General features: G+C 39.7%; 1 protein-coding gene across 1 annotated transcript in view; it reads right to left on the reverse strand.

Annotated features, from left to right (window-relative positions):
* Positions 1–6,468: 6,468 nt before the first annotated feature.
* The window catches only part of crnkl1 (crooked neck pre-mRNA splicing factor 1), a 36,068-nt gene continuing 22,328 nt past the window's right edge, over positions 6,469–20,208 (reverse strand). Inside the window, exons 10-14 of the mRNA XM_060831065.1 lie at positions 19,674–19,754; positions 18,208–18,447; positions 10,947–11,048; positions 7,152–7,400; positions 6,469–6,763 (exon numbers count right to left, since the gene is read on the reverse strand). Coding sequence (XP_060687048.1) covers positions 6,590–6,763; positions 7,152–7,400; positions 10,947–11,048; positions 18,208–18,447; positions 19,674–19,754 — 846 coding nt within the window. The 3' untranslated portion in view covers positions 6,469–6,589. The remainder of the gene's footprint in view (positions 6,764–7,151; positions 7,401–10,946; positions 11,049–18,207; positions 18,448–19,673; positions 19,755–20,208) is intronic.

The raw sequence follows: 20,208 nt of genomic DNA on the forward strand, positions 1-20,208 counted from the left end.
TGGAGGTTCGCTAACGTGGTGCCACTGTTTAAGAAGGTTGGTAAGGACAAGCCAGGGAACTATAGACCAATGAGCTTCACATCAGTGGTGGGCAAGTTGCTGGAGGGAATCCTGAGGGACAGGATGTACATGTATTTGGAAAGGCAAGGACTGATTAGGGATAGTCAACATGGCTTTGGGCATGGGAAATCATGTCTCTCAAACTTGATTGAAGAAGTAACAAAGAGGATTGATGAGGGCAGAGTGGTAAATGTGATCTATAAGGACTTCAGTAAGGCTTTTGACAAGATTCCCCATGGGAGACTGGTTAGCAAATAATAAATCTCACTGAATAAAGGAAGAACTAGCCATTTGGATACAGAACTGGCTCAAAGGTAGACGACCGAGGGTGGTGGTGGAGGGTTGTTTTTCAGACTGGAGGCCTGTGACCAGTGGAGTGCCACAAGGATCAGTGCTGGGTCCTCTACTTTTTATCATTTACGTAAATGATTTGGATATAAGCATAAGAAGTACAGTTAGTAAGTTTGCAGATGACGCCAAAATCAGAGGTGTAGTGGACAGCGAAGAAGGTTACCTCAGATTAAAATAGGATCTTGATCAGATGGGCCAAAGGGCCGAGAAGTGGCAGATGGAGTTTAATTCAGATAGATGTGAGGTGCTGCATTTTGGGAAAGCAAATCTTAGCAGGACTTATACACTTAATGGTAAGGTCCTAGAGAGTGCTGCTGAACAGAGAGATATTGGAGTGCAAGTTCATAGCTCCTTGAAAGTGGAGCCACAGATAGGATAGTGAAGTGTTTGGTCTGCTTTCTGTTATTGGTCAGAGTATTGAGTACAGGAGTTGGGAGGTCACGTTGCGCTGTACAGGACATTGGTTAGGCCACTGATGAAATATTGTGTGCAATTCTGATCTCCTTCCTATCGGGCAGATGTTGTACAACTTGAAAGGGTTCAAAAAAGATTTACAAGAATATTGCCAAGGTTGGAGGATTTGAGCAATAGGGAGAGGCTGAACAGGCTGGGGTTGTTTTCCCTGGTGTGTCGGAGGTTGAGGGGTGACCTTATAGAGGTTTACAAAATCATGAGGGGCATGGATAGGATAAATAGGCAAAGTCTTTTCCCTGGGGTCGGGGAATCCAGAACTAGAGGGCATAGGTTTAGAGTGAGAGGGGCAAGGTATAAAAGGGATCTAAGGGCAACTTTTTCACGCAGATGGTGCTACGTGTATGGAATGAACTGCCGGAGGAAGTGATGGAGGCTGGTACAATTGCAACATTTAAAAGGCATTTGGATAGGTACATGAATAGAAAGAGTTAGGAGGGATATGGGTGTGGTGCTGGCAGATGGGACTGGATTGGGTTGGGAAATATGGTCAGCATGGACGGGTTGGACCGAAGGGTCTGTTTCCATGCTGTACATCTCTATGACACTATGATAGTTCATGGGCAAAATGCATTGGCAAAATGTTTAAGAAGTTGGCTAAATTTAGAATGTGTGGGAAGTTAAATGGGGCGGTTCACATTGGCCGATTTTTCACAGATGAATAAACTCTGGCAGGAAAGAGGGCAAAAAGATAAAAATATGAGTTAAGGTGCTGTGCTATGATGTAGTTAGTCTAGCACCATCAGCATGTCCATGAAGCTGCGATTCTTGACATCTGCCATGTACCAACCACAGGATATGGATGGGAACAAACAAAGGCATCATTTTTAAGTTGGGCATCTTTAACCAGTGCTGCCTACATAAGAATTCAGCGCATCCCACACAGAGTTACCTTCATCAATAGAGAAGCCTGATTAAAGGTACCTGCAGGGTGTCATGGACAGATATTGGAGACTGGGAAAATATGTTGGAATGGCAGTTGAATTAACATGACTGTATGAAACATAATTGGGACTTACAGAGAAGATTGAGTTTTTTTTGAAGAAGCAACAAAGAGGACTGAGGACAGAGAGGTCGACGTGATTCATATGGACTTCAGTAAGGCATTAAACAAGGTTCCCTGTGGGACACTGATTAGCAAGGTTAGATTTCATGGAATACAGGGAGAACTAGCCATTTGGATACAGAACTGGCTCAAAGATAGAAGACAGGGTGGTGGTAAAGGTTGTTTTTCAGACTAGAGGCCTGTGACCAGTGGAGTACCACGAGGATCGGTGCTGGGTCCACCTACTTTTCATCATTTTTAGAAATGATTTGGATGTAAGTAGTTAGTAAGTTTGCAGATGACACCAAAATTGGAGGTATAGTGGACAGCGAAGAAGGTTACCTCAGATTTATAACGGGATCTTGATCAGATGGGCTCTATGGGCTGAGAAGTGGCAGATGGAGTTTAATTTAGATAAATGTGAGGTGCTACATTTTTGAAAAGCAAGTCTTAGCAGGACTTATACACTTAGTGGTAAGGTCCTGGGGAGTGTTGCTGAACAAAGAGACCTTGGAGTGCAAGCTCATAGCTCCCAGAAAGTGGAGTTGTAGGTAGATAGGATAGTGAAGGTGGTGTTTGGTATGCTTTCCTTTATTGGTCAGAGTATTGAGTACAGGCGTTGGGAGGTCATGTTGCAGTTGCAGTTGTACAGGACGTTGGTTAGGCCACTGTTGGAATATTGCATGCAATTCTGGTCTCCTTCTTATCGGAAAGATGTTGTGAAACTTGAAAGGGTTCAGAAAAGATTGACAGGGATGTTGCCAGGGTTAGAGAATTTGAGTTCTCGGGAGAGGTTGAATAGGCTGGAGCTGTTTTCTCTGGAGCATCAGAGGCTGTGCGGTGACTTTATAGAGGTTGATAAAGACTCTTCCCTGGGGTGAGAGTCTAGGACTAGGGGGTGAGAGGGGAAAGATATAAAAGGGACATAAGGGGCAACGTTTTCAAGCATAGGGTGTTGTGTGTATGGAATGAGCTGCCAGAGGAAGTGGTGGAGGCTGGTACAATTGCAATATTTAAAAGGCATCTGGATGGGTATATGAAGAGGAAGGGCTTGGAGGGATACAGGCCAGGTGTTGGCAGTTGGGACTAGATTGTGTTGGGATATCTGGTTGGCATGAACAGGTTGGACCAAAGGATGTTTCCATGCTGTACATCTCTATGACTATCTGACCAAATAAATTTAAAGGTGCACCTTTAAAAATGGGACACTACTAGGGCTAGAGTGAAGACATTATGAAGGTTGGTTATAGAGTGTTGCTGCCCATTATCCCACATGGGAACCAGAATAACAAAGTCCAAATAGGTCTTTCATGTTAATATTAAAACAACAAAGGAGTTTGTTTGAAACTTTTTGATTGGTTATGCAGAATTATGAAGGACACAGACTTGTGAAGTGATTCATATTAAACTGATTCCGTTTAGTGTTCCTACACCTATTTCTTCCACATCTCTATTTAAGATTTCTATGGCAGGTTTTCAATTTTTGACTGCCCATGCCAACCCTGCAAAGGCCTCCTTACTAACAGCTGGGAGCTAGTGCCAAAATTGGAACAGCTGTCTCACAGACTAGTCGAGCAACAGCCTGACATAGTCATACATCTGAGACACCATCTCGGGCTGTGTCCTGTTCCAACAGCAGGACAGACATGGCAAGGATTTCATTGTCCACTACCAAAAATGACTTGGCAGTAGCACTACTGATTAAGCTGGTCGAGTCCAAAAGGACATAGCTGCTAGACTGGGACAAAAAGAAAAACATACTTGATCTCAGCATTACCAGTCTGCCGGCTGCAGATGCATCTGTCTGTGAGAGCCCTTGTGGAGACAAAGTTCTGCCTTTGCATTGAGAATACCCTCCATCATGTTGTGTGGCATTGTTACTGTGATAAATAGGATAGGCTTCAGATAGCTGTAGCAACTCAAGATTGGACCTTCGTGAGGTGCTGTGGGCAGAGTTGTACTCCAGCATAATATACAACCTCATGGTCAAGCATATCTCCCACTCAATCACCACTATCAAGCCAGCAGAATCAACCCTGGTTCAATGGAGAGTCCAGGTGGACATGCCCAGAGCAGCAGCAGGCATTCTGTAAAATGAGATGTTAACCTGGTGAAGTTACCAAACAGAACTACTTGCATGCTACACAGCATAAATCAGCAAGTGACAGACAAGTGATTCCACAACCAACAGATCAGATTTGAACTTTGCAGTCAAAGATGCTGGACTCCCCTACACTGGGGGGGGGGGGGGAAAGACCTTGGCTTATTCACCCTATCCATGCCCCTCATGGTTTTATAACTTCTATAAAGTCACCCTTCAGCATATGATGCTCTGGGGTAAAGAAAAAATCCAGCTTATTCAGCACTACCTTGTAGCTCAAAACCCACAACCCTGGCAACATCCTTGTCCTGCCACATCCAGTCATGAATGGTGGTGTGCAATTAAACAACTCACTATAGGAGGTTCTACAAATATCACCATCCTCAATGATGGAAGAGTCTATTAGCCACCATTTTAGATTAGATTAGATTACTTACAGTGTGGAAACAGGCCCTTCTGCCCAACAAGTCTACACTGACCCACCGAAGCGCAATCCACCCATTCCTCTACATTTACCCCTTTACCTAACATTACGGGCAATTTAGCTTGGCCAATTCACCTGACCTGCGCATCTTTGGACTGTGGGAGGAAACCCACGCAGACACGGGGAGAATGTGCAAACTCCACACAGTCAGTCACCTGAGTGAATTGAACCCAGGTCTCTGGCGCTGTGAGGTAGCAGTGCTAACCACTGTGCCGCCCACTCATTAAATCACCTGTGTTTTCCAATGATTAATTTACATGCAAAGCCTATTAAGAACAATGCAAACCATCAGGTGAGCATAGGTAAAAAGATACGGAGGGATGTCTGGAGCTCTAGGCCAGGTCCTAGATTTCTTTCAAATGCAACTTTCATTGCAGAGAGACCAAGTTCAACTTGGGACAGTAGGTATGGTGAAACGCTGTTTCTCCAAACATAGATTAGAATCTATTATTCTGATGTTCTAAGTACAACTAATGTTTATCTGGGAGTAAGAGGGAAGGAACTATTTGTCCAAGTAACGTACATCTTGCAAAATACAATTACTTGGTGCTCAAGGTAGCGGAATTTATCATTGTGAAAACAGTCAGTCAATCTAGTTACAAATTATTCAAGATCTAAAATATTGTCAATTGGGAACCTCACCATTATCAATGTCTTCTTGCTCACCTATTGGTGGTGTGTTCCTTACCCTCTTGAGTGAGTGACTGTTCCAATTTAAACAACTGCACCAGCAAACTTTGTTTAAAAATGTTTTTAAAAACATGTCACAACTCAGAAAACTTGCACAAAAGATGCAGATGGAGGAAAAAGTAGCGTACAATTATCTCAGTACTTTTCATAACAGGCCTGTAGTTTCTTTGTTGAGTTGATGTTTTAGCTGAAGTAAAGGGCTTGTGAAGTACAGGATCCTCAGTAAACTGAGGCTTTCTGTAGCTGACTTTCCAGGAGGTTGGCTCTCAGGTGAATGTGAGGTTGGAAGAGGTTGGGGTAAAAATCTTTAGGCTTAGTTGACTTGCAGGTCATTTAATGGCTTTCTGATAGAACTGTCTGCAAACTGCTTCTTTCTTAATTTTAAAAGCAAACAGAAGCTATCTCATCATGTGATCATCAGTTTAAAGTCATTTTTCAACTAAGGCGGATAGGTCAAGTATATATTCCGTGTTGCACCATATATGCTTTGAGAATCTTTGTATCTCAATGACCCATGCAATTTTAAATGACTTTTTTGAATGCATTTGAGGAACGGTAATTGAATCAATATAATTCTGGTTTCTTTTGTTCTCTCTGAAGGCAGGGAGAACAGAAGTCAGGTGATCCTTGGACAGCCATCTTTTTGCAGCTTTTCAAATATGGAAATGGTCAGTTTTTCAAACATAATTAGTTTGCAAATCAATATACTGGGAGATGACGACAATCAAGTTTACTGATGCCTTCACACAGTTTCTCAAAATTGTAAAGATTTGTACAAATTTTCCTAGACCTTGAACCCTGACACAGCTTTGACTGGATCTTCTCTGCTCCCAGTGAACTTACTGCACAGTAAGGAAAACAGCATCCACACACTAGCAATGAGAACAGAATGAAGAACACCTAATTTTAGCTACTTTTCTGTGGTCGAATTCAGAGCAGTCCAATATAAAGAATGAGATGGGGATGACCATTTAGACCTTCTATACGAACAGACATGGTAACACAGTGTTTGGGTTCCTGCACTCATAGTTCAGAGGCATCAACAGAATACTGGGAGTTTAAAACCTTAAATTTAAACACTTCAAATTTGATCTCAAAGTTTTAAATTTAAGTACAGATAAACAATGGGCAAATTAGGGTCGGCTGTAGAAAGTATCTCGCTGGGAAGTTATTCTGATCACAACTAAAAATAGTAAATGAGAAATTATAGCATAGCACAATATAGAAAAATAAACCTTGTGTACAAAAATTCATTTAATACGCACTTTGAAGACAGTTTGAGCTTTTGAAATATTGTACAAAAAAACTTAGAAAATATTTTGGAAAAAAAGTGGAAAAAATGAACAGCAATAGAGCGGGGAAGGTTTCTGTAAAGATTGTCCATACATCATGATTCAGTCTCTTTTTCATCTGTATCTTTGTCAGGATTATCTTCTGGTTCTTTCTCATCATGCAACTGTTTCTTCCAGAGCTTGGCCATTGCAAGTAGTTTGAGGTTTGGCTGATTGGCAGCATCTTCTGGGAAGATGTAATCGTAATACTCTTCCCAACCAGCGTCTGTCTGTAAATTAAGAAAATGATTGGAAAATGTTACTTAGTGAAATCTTGTCAAGTTTAATATCATTACGTTCAGGATTCCAAAATAATCAATCCGCTTTATTTTTACATTTCTTTGAAAAGGGGCAAGTTTCCCGAGCACTAAGCCTCTGTAAAACCAGAGACAATTTATCATTGGTTGCAAAATAAGATGGGTAAATAGCCAAGATTTCAGGGACATTTACTTTTATTAAAAGAAAAGAATCACCTCTATTTGTTGCATGATCTTTTGCAGTTCTCCACAATACTTAGGCAGGTTTATAGTTAATTATATATTTGGCCATTAGTTTAGTAACAATGAGATTTCCCCCTTTGTCACCAATACAAGCAACTTTACGGATGCTTTGCCTTACCCCATCTTCTGCCTGCAGCTTTCTCCTCTTCTTGACACGTCCTGGCATGAGTTTTCGCACTCTTTCTTGTGAAGACTCTGTGCCAAATTCTGTTTCAAAGTCCCTCCAGGACTCCAAGAATATGAGTCGTTCTTCTTTTTCCTCACAGTTCCGTAGAGATCTGTTAGCGTCCTCATAAATTTGTCGGCATCTGGATATGCGTTCTGGCACATCCACAGAAAGCTCAAATTGAACATAACTGATCCATACCTACACAAACAGAAACATTCATTGTAATTTCAAAAGATTGACAGCACAAAAATACAATAGCATGGATTAAAAATCTCCTTCCATTTCCTCCAGTCCCATAGTGGCACAATAATGAATGTGATAAAGGTGCCTATTTCAGGAGTAACATAGCAGAAAATTATAAAGTAGTTTCTAATCAATCAGGTTCAGATAGTGTAAAATTTATGGAACTGTATACTAGTTACCTAATAGTAAAATTAGATTACAACTCATTCACTTGTCGGTAACAACAATATTTTCTGGTTTTGATCTTACATTGATGAAAACTCCAAGCATTGCTTTGCCCCTAACATTTTTATACAATGTGATTCTTTGATTTTAATAGCCATCAATTCATATGATTAGGAGATTATCTAATATTAAATTATCTAACATTTTGAACAAAGTAATTCAGCCTTCCTGGGGCCAGAATGATCTCTCAGAGAGGGTGCAGAATGTTCTCAAGGGGCAGGAGGTCATTGTACACACTGGAGCCAATGACATTGGAAGGCAAAAAGATGAGATTCTGAAGGGAGAATATAGAGTTAGGCAGGAATTTAAAAAGGAGATCCTCGAGAGTAGTGATATCTGGATTACTCCCGGTGCTGCGAGCTAGTGAGGTTAGGAAGAGGAGGATAGAGCAGGTGAATGCATGGCTGAGGAGCTGGCGTATGGAAGAAGGATTCACAGTTTTTGGATCATTGGAATCTCTTCTGGGGTAGAAGACCTGTACGAGGATGGATTGCACCTGAATTGGAAGGGAGATTTGCTCGAGCTGCTCAGGAGGATTTAAACTATTAAGGTGGGGGGGGTGGAACCCAGGGAGATAGTGAGGAAAGAGATCAATCTGAGACTGGTACAGTTGAGAAAAGAAGGGAGTCAAACAGTCAGGGCAGGCAGGGACAAAGCAGAGAACAAGGTAGGACTGATAAGTTAAACTGCATTTATTTCAATGCAAGAGGCCTAGCAGGAAAGACAGATGAACTCAGGGCATGGTTAGGAACATGGGACTGGGATATCATAGCAATTTCAGAAATGTGGCTCAGGAATGGACAGGACTGACAGCTTAATGTTCCAGGCTACAAGAAGGATAGAAAGGGAGGCAAGAGAGGAGGGGGAGTAGCATTTTTGATAAGGGATAGCATTACAGCTGTACTGAGGGAGGGTATTCCCGGAAATACATCCGGGGAAGTTATATGGGTGGAATTGAGATATAAGAAAGGGATGATCACATTATTGGGATTGTATTATAGACCCCCTAATAGTCAGAGGGAAATTGAGAAACAGATTTGTAAGGAGATCTTGGTTATCTGTAAGAATAATAGGGTGGTTATGGTTGAGGATCTTAACTTTCCAAACATAGACTGGAACTGCTATAGAGTTAAGGGTTAATTGTCAGTTTGGGAGCACTTTGGGGCCAGTGACCATAATTCTATTTGTTTTAGAATCGTGATGGAAAAACGATAGACCAGATCTAAAAGTTGAAGTTCTAAATTGGAGGAATGCTAATTTTGACGGTATTAGGCAAGAACTTTCAAAAGTTGATTGGGCGCAGATGTTCGCAGGATGGCTAGAAAATGGGAAGCTTTCAGAAATGAGATAACGAGAGTCCAGAGACAGCATATTCCTGTTAGGGTGAAAGAAAAGGCTGGTGGGTAAATGGAATGCTGAATGATGAAAGAAATTGAGAGTTTGGTTAAGAAAAAGAAGGAAGCATGTGTCAAGATAGATCATATGAATCCTTAGAAGAGTATAAAGGCAGTAGGAGTATACGTAAGAAGGAAATCAGAAAGACAAAAAGGGGACATGAGATAGCTTTGGGAAATAGAGTAACAAAGGAGAGAATAGGGCCCCTCAAAGATCAGCAAGGCGGCCTTTATGTGGAACCGCAGGAGCTGGGAGAGATACTAAACGAGTATTTTACATCAGTGTTTACTGTTGAAAAGGACATGGAAGGTATAGAATGTAGGGAAATAGATGATGATATCTTGAAAAATGTCCATACTACATTGGAGGAAGTCCAGGATGCCCTGAAACGCAGAAAAGTGGATAACTACCCAGGAATTGATCAGGTGTACCCTCGAACATGTGGGAAGCTAGAGAAGTGATTGTTTGGCCCCTTGCTGAGTTTTTGTATCATCAATAGCCACAGGGGAGGTGCTGGAAGACTGGAGGTTGGCTAATGTGGTGCCACTGTTTAAGAAGGGTGATAAGGATAAGCCAGGGAACCAAAGACCAGTGTGTATGACGTCGGCAGTGGGCAAGTTGTTGGAAGGAATCCTGAGGGACAGGATTTACATGTATTTGGAAAGGCAAGAACTGATTAGGGATAGTCAACATGGCTTTGTGCATGCAAAACCGTGTCTCACAACTTGACTGAGTTTTTTGAAGAAGTACCAAAGAGGATTGATATGGGCAGAGCGGTAGATGTGATCTATATGGACTTCAGTAAGGCGTTCGACAAGGTTCCTCATGGAAGATTGGTAAGCAAGGTTAGACCTCATGAAATACAGGGAGATCTAGTCATTTGGATACAGAATTGGCTCAAAGGTAGAAGACAGAGGGTGGTGTTGGAGGGTTATTTTTCAGACTGGAGGCCTGTGACCAGTGGAGTGCCACAAGGATCGGTGCTGGGTCCTCTACTTTTCATCATTTATATAAATGATTTGGATGTGAGCATAAAAGAGGCATAGTTAGTACGTTTGTAGATTACACCGAAATTGAAGGTGCAGTGGACAGCGAAGAAGGTTACCTCCGATTAAAACAAGATCTTGATCAGATGGGCCAATGGGCTGAGAAGTGGCAGATAGAGTTTAATTTAGATAAATGTGAGGTGCTGCATTTTTGAAAAGCAAGCCTTAGCAGGACGTATACACTTAATGGCAAAGTCATGGGATATGGTTCGGGTGCTGGCAGGTGGGACTAGCTGGGGTTGGGATATCTGGTCGGCATGGACGAGTTGGACCGAAGGGGCTGTTTCTATGCTGTACATCTCTATGACTCTATATAATTCTCATTTATTAAAGCAAGTTATCATTCTGAACCTAGATGCAAAGAATGTTCACCAGTTCAATTCCTGGGATGAGGAGGTTGTCCAATCGGAAGAGGTTGCGTACAAAGGACCTAATTTCAAGAATTAGAGCTCATCCTTTTGAATCCTAAGATTCTATTTTTCTTGGCTACTGAAACTTGAAGCAGAGAGAATAGTTTCAGGATAAGGGTGGCCATTTTAGACTGAGATGAGGTGAAATTTCTTTCCTCAAAAGGTGATTGTCATCCACAGAGGGCTTTGGTGCTCAATCGTTCAGTATACTCAAGAAGAGATTCTTGAAATCTAAGGTCAGTGTCAGTGGATTTGAGAATTAATGAAAAATTGGAACCAAAGTCTAAGATCACCATAATGTTTACGAACAATGGAGCAGACTCTCTAGGAGCTGTATGGTCTACTTTAGCTCCAACGCCAATGATTTTATAACGGGTGTCACAATTCTAGATTAGTATAATGGTCTTAACTATAAAGTAGCATACCTTAACGTGCTGTGTACGTTGAAGTAGGCGCCTGTACAGGTTTCTTGTTCTTTCGTATTCTTCTTGCTCAATTTCAAAGTCTATATAAGACTTCCAAAGAACCTGAAAATTAATGCAGTTAATAAAATTACATAATTTGGTATTTTAAGAAAAACATTATAAGTTGTTAACATTCAAGAATTCTGGACTTTAAAAATTATAGGGTGTTAATGTGTCTTGTATTCTTACAGTCCAAAAAAAAGATTGAACTGACCCAAGACCAACTTGAAGGTATACAGTCTTGAAATAAGAAGTACAGATCTTCATTTTATACTATGAATTGTACTTGACTTTGGTTTATGAAAGTTGTTACTAACAGTCAAAACAATAAGATACAATATGAGGTGTAGTTACTTTGCACCATTTTCTCAAAGTATTGACAAGACTTCTGCTTCCAGAAGATGAAGCCTTGTAACTAATATCAGATCAGTGAAATGTACAATCCTCCAACAGTAATAATCTGAAGTAACGTATGTGAGATAACACAGGAGCTTTTATAAATATTTGAGGTGTTGCAAAGTTCCCTTATCAATCTCTAAATAAACTATTATTTGTTGTCTTCATTCATTACCTTTCAGGAAAATATTTAAACACCACAATCTTGTCTTTTAGGAGGGAAAAAATATTCCTTCAGTAACTCAGTCACAAAGCTTTTTTTCTTTTAATCACATGTGACTGAGCTGAAAAAGGACATTTTACAAAATTTTGGCATAGCACGTTTCATTAAAACAGCAGCTAACTGTTAAGATTTTTGATAAAGAAATACAAAAGCAAAAATAAACTCAAAATACTATAGAATTTTTAAAAATGCCCTCTAATATCATAACTAGTACAAATTTGCAATTTTTGAAACCCTTGCTTTTGCAGTATTACTTGGTATTTGAGCAGTTACAATATGCCATGAACTAAATGCAATATTTAAAAGGACTAAGTTAGAAATTGCAACACAAAAATAAATTCAAATTTTATTTTCTATTAGTTTTATGGCAGGATCATACACAAAACCAACGGAGTGACGAAATGGCAGTTTCTCTAAATCTAATATTCCTCTTAATTTCATTGAGTTTTACAGGAGGCTGGGTTGAGGGAACAAACATCATCTGAAAGATGAAATGGAGTGAGTGCTAGAGAACAAAAGCTCAAATACACAGGACAATAGTTTACATTTATCTTAGGATTTCCAGTTACTACAAGAGCTAAGCAAAGCCAGAGAAAACACGCAACTTTAATTAGACAGCTACATTACTAGAGTGAGCTGCTGCTTGGTTATTTAATGCAAAGGAGTCTTAAATATGATACTCTGAGAACGGATTGAAAGCCAATATTACACAAAAAGAAAATATTTAGTGACATAAATACAAAAGGTAAATGAGATCTTTGGTAATTGGATATAAAATCACAAGGAGGACTCTTTAGATTTGTACAATTTAGAGGGTCATGGCAACCGCAAAGATAAACCAAAATAACATAATGAACGAAATCTCATTGTTATAATGACAGCTTTAAAAACTGGGGTTTTCTCCACTCTGGGACAAAATACATAAATCAGATTAATAGAACACCAAAGAACTGCAGATGCTGCAAATCAGAAACAAAATCAGAAATTGCTGGAAAACCTAAGCAGGTCTGGCAGCACCTGTTGAGAGAAAGCAGGGTAACTGGACCTCAAACATGAACTTTGCTTTCTCTCCATAGAGGCTGTCCAGCAGTGTTTGGTTTTGTTTCAGGTTAATGGATGTTTTCAAGATGGCGCAAGAACAGCATCCAAGACCTGATGAGTAGAAATTCCATCCAATTAAACAGTGGAAAGAATGAAGCCATTACTTTTTGAAACACTGCAAACTCAGTTCCTCTTATCACTCTCCCTTTCCCAAGTGCTTAGGAGTCCAAGTCAGATTGATCACATTATATCTTGTCCTGAAATGAGCTTCCCAGAAAGGTGGCAAGGCAAAGCCAGGGAATGATAGATCAGTGAGCCTGACATCAGTGATAGGCAAGTTGTTGCTGGGGATTCTGAGGGATACAATTCACCATATATACTCACATATAGGTCGATCCTTATTATTTTTGGCTAAAGAATCTTGTATTTTCGATATATCTCGAGGTATAAGTCGTATACACAAGATAGATCATTCTAAACCTCTTATAAAGAAAACTGCCTGTTCCGATTAACCCACTTAAAATTGCATCCATTCATTCATACCTATGACTCTACTGATCACTCTTTGTTTACTATATTGTGTATCAATTCATTCAAAACTCTACTCAACTCACTTGGTTTACTACAGCATGTTTTGATTCATTTATTCATTCAGACTGGTACTAGGTCTATCAGTACTTATCACACTTTGTTCACTATACATCCAAAAAATAATATTGTTAAAAAGTTAATCATTTTAATTGTGCCATTATATCAGAATAAAAGTGAGATATATTAGCTGCACACCAGTATATCTTTAATTCTTTGACAAATTTGTTAATGGTGTTGATATTCATAACATACGAGAGTAAGTGGGAGGGAAACAGAAGAGTTTGGCAGGGAAGTTGAAAACGGTCACACAATTCAGAATTTCATAAATGTTTCATTTTAAGTGTGCCATTATACCAGGCCATGGCAATGTTGAACAGTGTGATTTTCCAGGATTTCAATGAATTTTGACGTTAATTTTTCATACTGGTCTCTTGCTTTTATCCAGTCATTATCTTTACCATAATTCAGTGTGTTTTTCTTCTTTACCTGGGATTAGTTGTGTGATCAAATTGACTTTTGCTAATAATACAGTATTACAAACTGCAGCATGAATTTCAGCCCTCAAAATTTGTGTCCACGTATTAGTCGAACCTCTAAATTGAACCTTTAAAAATAGCCTTAAAAATTTGACCTGTACACTAGTATATATGGTATGTTTTTGGAAAGGCAAGGACTAATTAGCAATACTAGATGTGGCTCTGTGCATGGGAAATCGTGTCTCACTAATGATTGAGTTTTTTGAAGAAGTGACGAAGAGGATTGATAAAGGCAGATCCATGGATGTTGTCTATATGGACTTCAGTAAAGCATCCAATAAGGTTCTGCTGATTGACTGGTTTACAAGATTAGAGCACATGGAATACAAGGAGAACTAGCTATCTGGATACAAAATTGGTATGAAGGCAGAAGACAGAGGGTGGTCGTGGCTGAGGGTGGCTTTTTGGCCTGGAGGCCTGTGACTAGTGGTGTGCAGCAGGGATCGGTGGTGAGTCCACTGCTTTTGTCATTTATATAAATAATTTGGATGTGAATATCGGAGTTGGTAGGTTTGCAGATGACACCAAAACTGGAGGTGTAGTGGACAGCGAAGGATGTTACCTCAGAGTACAACAGGATCTTGATCAGATGGGCTGAAGAACGGCAGATGGGAGTTTACTCTAGATAATCTTGAGATGGTACACTTCAGTAGGGCAAATCAGGGCAGGTCTTATATAATTAATGGTATGGTCCTGGGGAGTGACTAGGGCCCTTCAACAATCAACAAGGCAGTCTGTGTGTGGAGCTGGAGGAGATGGGAGTGATACTAATTGAATATTTTGCATCAGTGTTTACTGTGGAGAAGGACATGGTGGATATAGAATGTGTGGAAATAGATGGTGACATCTTGAAAAATATCCATATTACAAAGGAGGTGATGCTAGATGTCATGAAACGCATAAAAGTGGATAAATCCCCAGGACCTGATCAGGTATACCCTAGAACTCTGTAGGAAGCTAGGGAAGTGATTGCTGGGCCCCTTGGTGAGATATTTGTATTGTTGATAGTCACAGGTGAGGTGCTGGAAGACTGGAGGTTGGCTAACATGGTGCCACTATTTAAGAAAGATGGTACCAGTGAGCATTACCAACTGACTTGTATAAAGCGGATGAGTTTCCTTTGATCGGGGCCTCTTTTGACTCGACTTCGCACGCCTGTGAAAAGTGTCAAAGGGGGTCACCTAGCTTTTTTGACTTTAATAAACTTTAACTGTTAGAAGCTGACGTGTGCGAATTGCATCTCGTATGTGAGAAACCTCGGGAAAAGAACCTAAAAGTCTACTACTTTTTATCATTTATATAAATGATTTGAATGCAAACACAGGAGTTATAATTAGTACGTTTCCAGATGACACCAAAACTGGAGGTGTAGTGGACAGCAAAGGAAGTTATCTCAAAGTACAATGGGATTTTGATCAGATGGGCCAATGGGCTGAAGAGTGGCAGATGGAGTTTAATTTAGATTAATGCGAGGTGCTGCATTTTGGAAAAGCAAATCACTGCAGGACTTATAAGTTTAATGGTAAGGTCCTGGGGAGTGCAGGTTCATAGTTCCTTTAAAGTAGATTCGTACGTAGATAGGATAGTGAAGGCGGCGTTTGTTATGCTTTCCTTTATTGGTCGGAGCATTGAGTATAGAAGTTGGGAGGTCATGTTGCGGCTGTACAGAACACTGATGAGGCCACATCTAGAATACTGCGTGCAATTCTGGTCCCCTTCCTGTCAGAAGGATATTGTGAAACTTGAAAGAGTTCAGAAAAGATTTACAAGGATGTTGACAGGGTTGGAGGATTTGAGCTACAGGGAGAGGCTGAATAGGCTGGGGCTGTTTTCCCTGGAGCGTGGAAGCTGAGGGGTGACCTTATACAGGATTATAAAATCATGAGGGGAATGGGTAGAATAAATAGACAAGGTCTTTTCCCTGGGTGGGGAGTCCATAAGTAGAGGGCATAGGTTTAGGGTGAGAGGGGAAAAATATAAAAGGGTCCTAAGGGGCAACTTTTTCACGCAGAGGGTGATGCATGTATGAAATGAGCTGAGGAAGGGGTCAATGCTGGTACAATTACAGCATTTAAGGCGCATCTGGATGGGTATGTAAATAGGAAGGAGTTTAGAGGAATACGGGTGAAGTGCTGGCAAATGGGACTAGATTAGGTTACGATATCTGGTCGGCTTGTACGAATTGGACCATTGGGTCTGTTTCCATGCTGTATGTTCCTATAACTCCATGAGTGTTGCCAAGCAAAGAGAGTTTGGAGTGCAGTTCTTTGTTCTTTGAAAGTGGAGTTGCAGGTAGACAGGGTAGTGAAGGAGGTGTTTGGTATAATTGCCTTTATTGGTCAGTGCATTGAGCATTAAAGTTGGGCAGTCATGTTGCAGCTGTACTTGACACTGGTTGGCCACCTTTGGAACACAGCAATCAATTGTGGTATCCCTACAATGGGAAAGATGTTGCTAAACCTGAAAAGGTTCAGAAAAGATTTACAAGGATTCTGCTAAGGTTGGAGGGTTTGAGCTAGAGGGAGGGAGAGGCTGAATAGGCTGGGGCTGTTTTTGATCAAGCATCAGCACTGAGAGGTGACCTTAGAGATTTATAAGATCATGAGGGGCACAGAGTGGGTAAGTAGTCGAAGTCTTTTCCCCAGGGTAGCAGATACCAAAACTAGATTTAAGGAGAGAGGAGAAAGATTTAAAAGGAACCTAAGGAGCAATTTTTTCACGGAATGAACTGCCAGAGGAAGTGGTGAGACTAGCAAAATTTAAACATTACAGAGGCATCTGGATGGGTATATGAAAAGGAAGGGTTTAAGAGGGATACGGGCCAATTGCTAGCAAATGGGACTCGATTAATTTGGGATATCTGGTAGGCATGGAAGTGGACCGAAGGATCTGTTTTTGTGCTGTATGTCACTATGACTCCATCTATACTATAATCAAGACTATTTCCAGCCCTGACTTATAACCTGACTTTAACCTTACTTAGCTTATCAGCTGCAGAAACTTTCATCCAATTTTCTGTTACTGCTGGACTCACTTATACCCACCCATTCTTGGTCAGTATCCTAAATGCTACTTTTCCCAGACTTGAAGCTATTCAAAATTTGCTGTCCCTGTCTTAGCTTGCACAAAGTTCTGCCCACTGATATTCCTCTGTTAACCAATTTACACTGGGCTTCCAGCTGAACACAGCTTCAGTTTTGAAATTAACATCTTTGTTTACAAACCAACCCATGATCTCTCTCTCTCTCCCTACTTCTGAAGTCTCTTTCGACTATATAATAGCCTCTCTTCCAGGACTCACCAATTCTTGGTTTCTTGACAGCAATCTTAATTTTAAACACTCCCCTCATGCCCTGGACTGCCTAAGCACTAATATTTGAAATTCTTTCCCACTATCTTATTTCCTGTCTTTCCTGCATAATTCTTACAGTACTCAAACTATAAAAAGGATGGTGGGTAAATCTGCCTCTGAAAATCCCCAAATTCCACAGAGAGAAAAAAAACGATAAAGGGGGCAACAAATTATAGAAAGGTTGCCCTGATACAAGACAGACAGAACCTGCAAGGAACTTACATTCCATATTTTCCATCAAACTTCCTAAGATGAGTTGCAGAAATATAATGTTAAATGCTTATACACATCAAATTTGCTGTTGTAGATGGGTCCAGTTTAAGAGCTCACACTATCAAACCAGGCTGAACGCTCGAGTTTATTATCGTTTGACAAATCAGGAAATAAGATATTATCAACACACTTGGAGTTAACTGAAGTGGGAAAGTTCAGTGTTTATTTGTTTGAAAATTAACCTAAACTGATTATCTGGTTATAACGGATATAAGATGATAGGTGATGTTTGCAGTTTAATAGTGAAAAGAATCCCTCTCCTTGACAAGTTATCTATTATTAGTGAAAATTCAATAAAGTGTTTGAAAGCATGATGACTAGCTAGTTTGCAAATACAGAATCTTTACAGACACATGACTGAAAGAACCATAACTTCCTATTTGATTTAGTGGATTGGTCATTTGAACATGGCCTTATTTAGGCGACATCACCTCTTATAGATATAAAGCAGAATAACTGAAGGGTTTTAAGCACATTCAGTCTTAAAAGTAACCAATTTCTAAGCACTGAATGAGTGATTGAAAACCATGCTTTACATTGTCAAGGTAATAAACACTTATAGAGAAAGTACATAATGTAAAATCTCCTTTTCTTCCATGAAGAATTAGTTAAGAATAACACAGCTATAACCATACATTGAAAAGCTAATCACTACTTACTGCATGTGTTGAGAAATCATCTAATTCCTAAATTTGTCTTAAATACTTACTTGATATTGCAAGTAATGGCCTTGTTACAAAATGTGTTGCTTAATGCATGTGCAATTGTCAAAATTATTAATGACATTGGAGAACTGACCAAATCTCTTACCTCTGGCATATCTAGCCTAGGTTGGCCAATTGCCAGTTCATAGATTGCACGAGCCCGTTCAATATCACCCAGAATGGTCTCCAACTCAGCAAATTTAATCCAAGTAGTGCAGTTCTCTGGTGAAAACTCGAGGTATTTTTCATAGAGTTTCCTACACCGATCAAACTCACGAAGCTGGAGCTCTAGTTCAATATATCCTTTGAACAGCTTGTTCTTTGGACATTTTCCTATGCCAGTACCCTGAAGATGTGTAGAAAGAAACATTCCAACAAATTATTAAGCAATAATGTACAGTTTTTCCTGATCCAGAATAAAGAATCTGCTTTAGTTAACAGGTTCGCTGCAAAAATAAAAGCAGGCAGCATAATATGGCATGGTGGTGTAGGACAGACAACTTTATAATGTCCTTTAAAAATTAAGAAAAATCATAATTTGATGGGAAATAGTAAAATAAACAATTCTATAAAGTTTAGATATCCAAAACACAAAAATACTACACACAGATCAACTAACAACTAGAATGAGAAAATAACCAAGTTTCTGGTTCTCTGTTTCTTTTAGATGCCAAACTGTTACTGGTTTCAAAGTATTTCAGCATTTGTTCATTTTTAAACATAGATGTTGTCTAATGGAACTAATAGTTGAACTAAGTGCATTCTGACGTCAGCACTTTTCTCTCAGCAATACGGAATTTAAATTATTTTATTTTTAGGTTTGGGATCTGGTGGGTGGTGTCAAGAACTTACACTTAAATGTACTTTCCCATCTCAAGAACTTATTTGTAATTTTAACATTCTAATCTCGAGGGGAAATAACGTTATGCCTGGTATTGGTAAAATCTTGCATTTTGCTTCCCCGAAGATTCAGCAGCTTAGTCCATTAAGAGGCCAAGCCCTGTATGGCAATATCTCAAATTCAATTACCATCTGTGCCAAGTTAAACTAATCTCAATCTGGGTGATAATAATGCTGCTGCAGTTAGCCCCAGGGTCTCCATGTTGGGAATGGGAAAATCAGTTGGTTTTCCCTCCTCTGCCGGCTATCCACTTAACACCTGCTATAAAGGCACGTTGTGTGCGTGGATATTAGCTGAGGACAGAGTCAGTTGCAGCCTTGTCACCTCCTCTGGTGTACAATCTATTGATACTAATTTCATATAAAGGGCATCTGGTATCTCAAAACGTAATGCATGTCTTCAGGACAAATTGTGGACTAAATAGGTGAAAATAAATAATACGTTTGCAAAGAAAGTCAATCAATTGCCTTGGCAACTGGATTCTGCTGTTAATTGTTGCACACATCTGCCAAAACCAGCACTGTGATAGCCGATGTTTCAGAAAAACAGCATAATGCTGCAATGAAAATATATATGAAATTTAAGAGTGTCTAAATTAACTATCATATCCAAAAGCTAATAAAGGTACATTTCTGCAAAATAATAAATCATTAAAGTTGTCTGGCACTTACTAAAGCCCTCCTGGCAAGAGATAAGTTCTTCTGTCGAACTTCAAATTGCGCATATAGCAGCCACAATTTAGCAAACGTGAACTAAAAGCACAAGATGTTAAGATCAGAGGTGAAAGTGAATTCATGAAACAGTATTTTAAATTATTCTAAATTACACTGGAGTGAGAGAGACACAATCATTTTGGATCTGAAGCCCATTGTGCCATGACGTTCAGACCTTAATTTGTATGAAACAGAACATTATAGAATAGTTCAAAGTTGTGAACATCTCAATCATCTGTAATCTTCCCCATTATTTTACTTTACTAAAGAATCATGTAAAACAGAAGAGCCTTTACAGTTCCTTCAAAAGGGAGAGCCTTAAGAGAAGAAAGATCAAAGATACCAAATACTTGTGGAATTTCAACAACAATGTACTGTTTAACAAGTTGCAAATTAGAAAATGCACAGGCAATTTTGATTTAAACCCAATGCCAAAATACAATTTAAATGATTTATTTCAGAGCAATTCTGACAGATTACTCGCAGTAAATTC

Source organism: Hemiscyllium ocellatum, chromosome 10 (assembly GCF_020745735.1).
Source record: "Hemiscyllium ocellatum isolate sHemOce1 chromosome 10, sHemOce1.pat.X.cur, whole genome shotgun sequence".
Lineage (NCBI taxonomy): Eukaryota > Metazoa > Chordata > Chondrichthyes > Orectolobiformes > Hemiscylliidae > Hemiscyllium > Hemiscyllium ocellatum.